At 38.4% G+C, this 10,298-nt stretch overlaps 1 protein-coding gene across 4 annotated transcripts in view; it reads left to right on the plus strand.

Moving 5' to 3' along the window:
- CYP4X1 (cytochrome P450 family 4 subfamily X member 1) overlaps positions 1–9,556 on the plus strand; it is a 53,878-nt gene extending 44,322 nt beyond the window's left edge. For 3 of the 4 annotated variants that reach the window (XM_019624740.1, XM_019624741.1, XM_019624743.1), the window contains 4 exons: positions 3,545–3,678; positions 5,820–5,884; positions 7,312–7,394; positions 8,735–9,556. In XM_019624740.1, coding sequence (XP_019480285.1) covers positions 3,545–3,678; positions 5,820–5,884; positions 7,312–7,394; positions 8,735–8,903 — 451 coding nt within the window. In that variant the 3' untranslated portion in view covers positions 8,904–9,556. The remainder of the gene's footprint in view (positions 1–3,544; positions 3,679–5,819; positions 5,885–7,311; positions 7,395–8,734) is intronic. The other variant, XM_019624742.1, reaches the window with a different exon arrangement.
- Positions 9,557–10,298: the final 742 nt, after the last annotated feature.

The raw sequence follows: 10,298 nt of genomic DNA on the forward strand, positions 1-10,298 counted from the left end.
CTTCCCCCAATTCCCCAGCGCTGTTCCCATCTCCCAATTCCCCAATTAAAAAATTCCAAAGAACAGAAATAAAATGTATAAATTCTAAATCTGTAAAGGAAAGTATGGAACAGGAAAAAAAATAGAATATAAAAAACTCAACATATTCCCCCAAAAAAATGCAAGAAAGGAGGAAAAAAAGAGCATAGGAAAGGAAGGACAAACTGAAACTACAAAGGAAGATAATAGGAACATGTGCAAATATATCAATAATCAACGAGTGTGAATAGAAGGAACTGACAAGACAGAGGTTGTCAGGGTAGATTTCCAAGACATTCCTAAATCATTAGGGCACAGAATTATTGAAAATAAAAGGATGGTGTATATATAAGCCAGGAAATTGGAATGGCTACAGTAATATTACAAAATAGATAAGGTAAAACAAAACCAATATCTGGGAATAAAAGAGGCATTACACTAAAAAGAAAAATATTCAACACACCAGGAATCTATAACAAGTCTAAACATGGAAGCAAATTTTAAAAACCTCAAAATATATATCAAAAAATTGATAAAACTACAGGGACCTATCAATAAACCCACAATTTTGGTGGGAACTCTAAATGCACTAGCTCAAATATTAATAGACTTATAACATTTATATTGTAATATAGTAAAGATTTAGAAGACTCTAACATAAATAAGTTTGATTTAATGAATATATAGAACTCAGCATCCAAAAATTAGAAAAAAATGCAAACTTATGAAGATACAATGAACATTTACAAAAATTGAGCACATACAACACCATATAGCAATTCTCAAAATACTTCAAAGAATTTAATATAAACCATATTCACAGACAACAATGCAGTTAAGTCAGAATTCAATAGTAAAAGATAGTGCATGCCTAGACCCTATTCGTCTGTGCAACTGCAGTCCTAAATTACAGTTTGAACAATTCCAACAACCAGGTTTAGCATGCCAGCAACACTCCTGGGTTAGCAATCAGTCTATGACAACCCCAGATAGACCCTCATTGATCTCCAATGGACACATTGTTTCAGCTAATATTTCAAGGAGCTTCACTATGGGTCAAAAGAGAAAAGGAATAAAAGGAACGTATAAATCTACTTCTGACACATGCAATATGTACATTTAACTATCCTAAAGGTAACTCACACACACTGAGATAACTACTATCAAAAAACAAACAAACAAAACATCAAACAAACCAAAAATAACAAGTGTTGATGAGGATGTGGAGAAAGTGGAACACTTGTGCTCTCTTGGTGGGAATGTAAAATGGTACAGCCACTATGGAAAACAGTATGATGTTTCCTCAAAAGATTAAAAATAGAATTACCATATGTCCCAGCAATCCCACTTCTGGGTACATATCTGAAAGACTTGAAAGTAGATATTTGCTCCATTTACAATAGCAGCCAAAAGCATAAAATATGTAAGAATAAATTTTACAAAAACATGTTCAAGCCTATAGACCCAAACTATAAAACTTTGCTAAATCTATAACTTCCATTTCACTTTTTTTTNCAAAGAGAACTGAAAGGTAGAAATGCTAAGGGCAACCCAGACCCATGACCAGGGGGAAAACATCATATTTAAATGCAAAGGTCAGCTCAGTTAGAACGTTTGCGAAGGAAAATTTAAATTTATATGGGTATAGTAGAGATCTCACTTTTTATGAGAAAATAATAGTCAATTCCTACCATAAATTAAAGGTCTAATTGATACAGCGCAAAATACAGTGTTGATTGGTCATTCATTATTCATTCATTGAATTTGGAAACACTGTATACTACCTCCCCAAATTAATTAGATATTTTAACTTTGATTAGGGTGGATATGAATACAACTCAAATATTAACCTTTCTTATTCTTGTTTGGCGTATGTGAAATGTGAGAACAATAAAGAAATCTTTGCCAGATGAGAAAACAAAGTCCAGAAGATCTCTTAACTACCATTTATTTTAATGAGAGAAATGGCAATAATAGGGAATAAAATGTTTTTATTCTATAATATGGCCTTATAGTTACATTTAATGAAATTTGTATATAGCATTCTGAGAACTGATAATTCTTTTAGACAGATAATAAAACAATACCGCAAAGAGCAATTTCTGGAAAACCTGGGAAGTTGTTCAGTGTCTCTGTTTGCTCCTTGTCAGCCCATTTCTGCATTGGGGTAAAAGTCCTCTCTTCTTTTTGCACCAGGACTGAGATGGACAACACTGCTTTTCTTAAATATGCAAAGTGCCAGACTAAGCACAATGAGTCTTTTTATTCTAGGCTCAAAATTAAAATTTCACATTACTGAATGGCCTGCATTCAAAATAAGTACTCAGAAAAGCAAATAGAAATACAATAAAGCAAACAGACTAAATACTATATATTCATAGCATTTCACTGAACCAACCTGAGTAGCTGGGATGCAAATAAAAAACTTGATTCTTCTCCTGCCGACACTTCAAGCTTGCTATGTGGGACAGGTTCTTATAATCTCTGGACTGATATCTTGAGTGAATCTCACAGTGTTCCCATCCATTTAAATCATAAGAGCAGTCTCATTTCAGTAAGGAAACTGTCTGATCTAGTGTAATACTGAAAACTTCAAATTCTTCTTCACTTGGAGCATCTCCCTCCATCCCAGCTCAGTACTTCTTTGGTCTGGAATCCAGTGGTGGGTAAAGGGCTTGTGGTTGGCTTCTTCTTGCTGACCAGCTCCTCCCCTATCCTGCTGTTTCTGACTCTCCAGAAATGGTCCCAGGCAGGAGAGAGGATAAGGAGAAAGCAGTTGGTACCAATGTGAGCTTGCCCGCTGAGCTTGGCAGTTATTCACTGCTTCCTTTTACTCGCAGTGGGTACATCTATGGGTTTCTTGGAGATTCCCTCACTGGAACTTTGCAGTGGTGATTCATGAGGCAAAGGAATTCTTGTCCTTCAAGTTCCCTTCAAGCTGGTTCGGAGCGCTCTCTCTTTCTGGTTCATTGGCCCATAGGACACAGAAGACCATTCTTGCTTTGTCCAGGTTGGTCTTCCCTGCCCCTCTGACTGTTCTGATTCACAGCCTTTCTTATCAGCCCTATGCTCTCCTAAACTCAGGAAGCACAGGTCAGATCACCTCTTGAAGCCCCTCGCTGCTCAATGGCATTCCAGCAATTCTCTTTAAAGGATTTTTTTCTCTCTCAAAACGCTTAAGCTCCTTTCTTCAATCCTTAGTCATTCTTTTTCTTTTCTTGATTTACATCATGAGCTAAGGGTCGCAAACTCAGTTTTCAGAAATCTTCTTAGCAAACCCTTTACTGTACCCCCTTACTTAATGAGGATTTTGGCACCTGTTTGATTCCTCTTGTCTGAGACCTCACCTGAGCCTGAGGCAGAAACAGTCCCATTCTAACATTCTGTTACATAAACCAATTAGAAAAATAGCTTTACCTGAGGATGATACTTACCAGGAACAAACATCAAATAGAAAAAAATATATCAATATTCACAGACTGGATGTGGAGCTGAGTTTCGTGTCCTCTCTCCCTTGTGCTGACAGGGACCAGTTGGGTAAGATGTCCTACACCACAATGTGTATCAAGGAGTCTCTCCGATTGATGCCTACCATCCTCTCCATTTCCAGAGAACTCAGCAAGCCTATTACCTTCCCAGATGGACGATCCTTGCCTGCAGGTCTTTGATTTCTTTTCCTATGCAGTTTCTAGAGACCATGGGATTCTGGGGACACTAAAAAGGCCCGGGGATTTCTCAAGTCTTGGAGAAGTCTTGGCGATCCTTAGGGCATCTGGCTTAAGATTGGGCACCTATTAAGTAAGAGCTCAGTAGGTAATGCCTTGATCAGTTGTGGGTTTCAGAGACTTTCCCACAGGCACATAGCTATTTGCAGCAAAGCTATCCCCAGAACCTATGTCACCAGAATCAGAATACAGGGTTTCTTCCATTGTGGGACATTATTTCTAAGATAATCCTTGTTTGGCTGAGTTTCAAACTCACGTGAGACTTCATGGGAGATGAACACCATTATGTTTATATAGAAGACCCAAGAAAAGCCTTTGGCTTCATCATCGTAATAATATCACCCTAATAAGTGTGCAGCACTTACTAGTTTACATAGAGCCTCAAATATGTTATCTCAATTTTTCTCCTGAAACATGATCTTAGCAGACACTTATATAGTGCTTGGAAATTTACAAAGGACTTTCAACTACTTTTGGTGTAGCCAAAAACCCACTTGGGAGACTCCAGTGTGCAGTGAGCAGAGCTAGACTTCACACAGAAGTCCCAAGCCAGAACCCAGTGCTCTTAGAGCAACACAGGTTTCTGAGCAGGGTGAGTGGGATGCAGAGGGGTCACGTGAGACACCCTTCACTTAGCTGCTTCAGTGTTCTATTAACTCTTGCCATTGGAAACAAGCTGACAGGATTGCTCATAGCAAACACCAACAACGTGTCACTTACTGTGACTTTGTTGACAGATCAAGAATTATTTCTGGTAACCAAATCATCCTAAATTGTCTCTCCTCTGTCTTTTTTTTAAATCCCTAAACTACGTGGCTTTAGCCAAAATTCCCTGCCTTTTGTGAATAAACAGCACCAGCAGAAACTTATCATTGGATTTACACAATGGAATTATGGTTCTGTTCTTATGTACCCAAACTTTATTGAGTGGGTGCTTGATAGTGCATTAATAGATGTACAGTAGTCCCCCCTCAACAATGGTTTTGCTTTCCATGGTTTCAGTTACCTGCAGTCACCTGAGGTCCAAAGCCCTTGTTTTACTTAATAATGAGCTCAAATCACAAGAGTAGTCATGCTGGCAATTGGATATGCCAAAGAGAGACTGTGAAGAGCTTTTTAAAAGAGAAAATGTAGAAGTTCTCAATAAGGAAAGAGAAAAAATTGCATGCTGAGTTTGCTAATATCTATAGTAAGAATGAATCTATCCATGAAATTGTGAAGAAGGAAAAGAAATGTGTGCTACTTTTGCTGTCACACCTCAAAATGCAAACGTTATGGCCACAATGCATGATAAGTGCTTACTTAATATGAAAAAAGGCATTAAATTTGTGGGTGGAAGACATGAACAGAAAACATGTTCTGATTGACAGCAATGTGTTGTGCCAGAAAGCACTAAGCTTACCCGAAGACTTCAGCTAGGGATCCCTGAAATGAATGACATTAAGCCATTGTCTGCATTCAGGGATGGTTACACAGATTCAGGAATAAGCTTGGCATTTTATGATCTCACATCATCACAAGACGTATGAGTATAGTAAAATAACGTATTTTGAGAGACTACATTCAAATAACTTTATTACAGTATATTGTTATAATTGTTCTTTTTTATTAGTAGTTGGTGTTAGTATCTTACTGTGCCTAATTTGTAAATTGAACTTTATCATAGGTATGTATGTATAGGAAAAAACATAGTAGATATACAGTTTGGTACTATGTGTTGTTTCAGGCATCCACTGGAGGTCTTACAACATACCTCATTAATAAGGAGGGACTACTGTATAAGTAATTTCCAGAGGCAGCAGAAAACATAAGCATGGGTTATCATTTTGACACGATACCGATAGCTTTTTCAGATAGAATCATGGATTCAATAGAGCATTGCTTTGAAAACTAAGGTGACATCAAACTGCATCCTTCCATGGGTCCTTCACTGCTGGCATCAGCTACAGCACACAGAGTTCTGCCAGCAGCTAGCTCTTTCTCTTCCAAAAGAGAAGTCTTACTAAAGAATGATATACCAGTAGCCTACTGCTTGCTCTTTCTCCTGCAATATCCTTGATTTCTTTCCTTTCTCAGGAGTAACTGTGGTTCTCAGTATTTGGGGTCTTCACCACAACCCTGCTGTCTGGGAAAACCCAAAGGTATGACTGTCTTAATCGAAAATACTTAAAAGAACTATGCTGTGCAATGCACTTTTTGTTAGCTGTGCATGGAAGTGGCAAATGATACCGCAAACAAAAATACACATAAAAAACAAAAATGTAAGACTTTTCCACAGAAGAAAAACTATCCTTTTCCCTATTGCTACTTTATCTTTGCTTGAATGAATAAACCAGCATAATGCCACACAACCTGCTCTAAACTGCCACAGTCATTTACTTAACAAGCTCTACCAAGCGCTTACATAGATATCAGCAAGAGTGTAGACTGTCAACAGTAATTCAGGTAACCCAAACTCCCTTTTGCTGGATGTAACAATCAGGGTTCTGGCAGGAAATCAATGACATACTTGCATTGAGCAATTTGAGGTGTTATGAAGGAACTATTGAAAAAGGTGTGGGTTAGGGTTTTGGAAAAGCAAAATGGAGCAAATAACCGTAGAAGTGCTTACCACTTCTAGGCCTGATGGGACAATGGAGAGAGGATTAAAAACCTGGATAGAGAGCTCGTAGGAAAGGCCAAGAGGCAGGAATGGTGGCCATCAGCAGAGCGTGCAGTCAACCTGAGATAACCTGGTAGGGAGGGACTCAGGGAATAAATATCCCGAATGCGCTCTTCTCCCACCCTCCAGATCTCTTATCAATCCCGTTTCTTGGTCAAACCCAACAGGGCAACATGTGGGTCAGCTTCTTGGAGCCCAGAGCAAAGTGATTTGGAAGGGAAGAGAAAGGACCTGGAGAGGCAAAAATAAGATATGGAACCTACCTGAGTTCCTTGATTCAGTGTCCTCTAAACTTTGAACACAACATGTACAAATGCTTCCTTTTACATAAGCTGCTAGGGTTTAAGATCTGTTACACGTAAGGGAAAGTTGGACTGCATGTCTCAGTAACAACTGATCATATAATCATTTTCGGCTTGACTTCAAAGTAGGTGCACTCTTACCTCCAGAGTGAAAAATAATACCACTGGCCATAGTATTTCTGCTTTCCCCTTACTTAGCCTGGGTAGCGGACTAGTCAATTGAGAGGCCAGCCAAGGCCACAGGTCTAGAGTTGCACGGCCCAAGGTGGCAGCCATTAGCCACATGTGGCTGTTGAGTCCTTGGAATGTGGCTAGTCAGAATTGAGATGTACTGGAAATATAAAATACACACTGGATTTTTAAGATGTAGTACAAAAAAATGTGAAATATTTTCTTAATCATTATTTATATTTGGTAGATGTTGGAATGATATTTTCTATTAAATAAATTGTATTATTAAAATTCATTTCACCTTTTAAAAATGTGACTACCAGAACATTTGAAATTACATGTGTGGCCCACAATATATTTCTTTTGATTAGTGCTAAGTAGTAGCTTAAGAAATGTGTTGATGGTGTTTGGGGACATTGCCCTCTCATTTCAGGTCTTTGACCCCTTGAGGTTCTCTCAGGAGAATCATAATCAGAGACACTCCCACTCCTTCTTACCATTCTCAGCTGGACCAAGGTGAGGACAACTTGAAGTTGTTGAAAATACACAAAAATGTTTACTTAGGGACAGCTTTTTTCCTTTAACCCCTCAGCTCTATTAATTCTTCCATGCAACCCCACCTTCTCACGTGACCATGAAGCAGAACTTACTGCCTATTTGAGCCTCTAAGAGGGCCAGTTAGTTTTACAGAGGACAGTGCCCTTCTCAATCACATCCTATATAGCCGTGCCTCAGAACACTATCCTATGATGCAAGCTGTTGCTCATAGGCTCAATGCAGTCTATCCCCACCGCAGGTGGGCTGCATTTATTTTTTTTCTAAAAATAGAAAAAATTATTATTATTTTTTTAATTGGGGAATTGGGGGTGGGGAACATTGTTGGGGAGTTGGGGAGGGGGACCAGCCAAGTTGTTCTTCAATCTTAGTTGTGGAGGGCACCAGTCGCCATCTGTCTGCCCATTGGCAGCTCGTGGCCTCTAAACTCAAGGTGCTTTGTTACAATCTTAGTTGCAGGTGGGCATAGCCACCATCCCATGCAGGAGTTGAATCAGCAGCCTTGTTATTAAGAGCGCATGCTCTATCCACTGAGCCATCCGGGCGGCAGCTCAGCTCAAGTAGCCAAGTTCAGTCTTAGTTGCAGGCGGGCATAGCCCACCATCAAACAGGCAGCCTTGTTGTTAGGAGCATATGCTCTCACCAGCTGAGCCATCCTGCCACCTGTTGGCAGCTCGGTGGCAGCTCAGCTCGGGAGCAGCATCACTAGCCAGTGTGGGAATCAAACCAGCAGCCGTGTTGCTCAGAGCTTGTGCTCTTAAGCTAACTCTTAACCAACTGAGCCATTCGGCTGGCCCCAAAATTATTATTTTTTAAATTTTCAGCTTTATTGAGGTATAATTGACAGATAAAATTGTAAGATCTTTAAAGTATACATCATGATGATCTGATATATGTGTACATTGTGAACAAATTTCTCCCCAGCTAGTTAATTAACACATCCTTCCCCTCACATATTTATCTTTGTGTGCATATGAGAAAGAGAGAGAAATTTAAGTTCTACTTCCTTAGCAAATTACAGTTATACAATATAGTGCTATCAACTGTAGTCACCATGTTTTACAACAGGTTCTCACAGGAGAAACAATTCTATGAGCAACTCTGGGTGCTACCTGGTTTAGCGAGGGCATCGCATTCTTGCAGGGAACGATGTAAACCCAAAGTACAAAAGTTTGTGTGGCACTGAGAATGAAAATGTTACTTTACTGTGAACATCAGACTTGTTATTCTAGTATCTTATTAAAGACTCAGAAGGAACACCATTTCTTCAAGTATCTCTTGTTTTCTCTTGGCGTCTACAGGAACTGCATTGGGCAGCAGTTTGCCATGATGGAGATAAAGGTGGCCATTGCTATGATTCTACCCCGCTTCCGGTTGACTCTAGATCCCACCAGGCCTCTTTCCTTCGAGCGCCAAATTCTCCTCAAACCCAAGAACGGGCTCCACTTGTACCTGAAAAAACTTCCTTAATGTTAGAGTCTAGGGTACAATGATTATATATATTTTGTTTTAACATTAAATTTACAACTAAGGGCCCAAGAAAATGAAGAGGAATCAAAGTATGGTGGGAAGGTTAGGGGTAGGTGGTGTGGGGGTCTCTGTGGAGCTGCATATTATCCAAAACCATCTCTGTTTCTGTATGACTTTGGGAGATCTTCAGATCTTTTCTGTTTGAGTTTGGCTACTATTAATGCTATATACCAAGAAGTTTGCTAGGTAACGTCCACACATGTTCTGCTGTTTTTAAAAACACTTTTCAGAATTACACAGTAGTAGGTGAATGTATTTCCAACAGTAGAAAGGCATGTAGGGTAAAAAGTAAAAATCGCATTTCCCATAGCATATACCTACTTCCCCAACCAATCCTACTGCTTTTCCTAAACACAGAATAGTTTGGTGTGCATTCTTTCAGACTTTTTCCTGTATACTTCATGTGTATGTATGTATTCTTATAGATGGGATCAAATCCATATTGTTCTTGCCTTTTTCATTTAATAAAAATAATACATCCCATTCCTAATCATGGCTTCATTCTGTAACATGGATGTACTATAACGTAACTCTTTTCCCATTATGGGATATTTAAGTTAGTTGTAGTTTTAAAAACATGCTTATTGGCCATTTGTGTTTATCCTTTTTTTGTTTTCTATGACTTGCACATCATCTATTTTTCTTTTCTATGGAGTTGTCTTTTTCTTAATTTCCACAACACCCCAATGAAGTGGGAGCTACTAATTATTCATTAAAATATTTAAATAACTGAGTGGCATCCTATCTTACCATATATTGTTGAACATTTTGTTTGCTTTAAATATTTTCTTTTATATCAATTTCACTTGTAATTACAGATATAGAGTATTACATACTAATATACTGATTTCATTTATGGATACAGATGTATGTACACACAGATACACCCACACATGTACACACACACACACACCCCATTATCAATTATACTTTATCCCAGGAATGCAATAATTGTCAAAATTAATTAGCAGATTAACAGATAAAACACAAAAAGATGATAGTAATATAATATATGCTGGAACACATTGGATAAGAATCAACATTTAATCTTGATTTCAAAATACTTTAGGAGCTAGTGATTGGAGAAGTTTTTCTAAATTTTATAATTTAGAACCCTAGAAACCTGTGGCCTTCATATTTATCAGTAATTACCTCAAAACATGCCCTCAATAGTCCAGACTGTTGCAAGAATGTTCTGGATACCACTGAAGACTTTAAGAAAAGAAAATAAAGAGACACATAATTGGAAGGAAGAACAAAAACTGTCATTATTAAAGCCAGGAGGGAGTGATTGGAATTAAAGCATGCTAAAATATATGTACCTTTTGGGCCGGC

This window comes from Hipposideros armiger, unplaced genomic scaffold, assembly GCF_001890085.2.
Source record: "Hipposideros armiger isolate ML-2016 unplaced genomic scaffold, ASM189008v1 scaffold_605, whole genome shotgun sequence".
Taxonomy (NCBI): domain Eukaryota; kingdom Metazoa; phylum Chordata; class Mammalia; order Chiroptera; family Hipposideridae; genus Hipposideros; species Hipposideros armiger.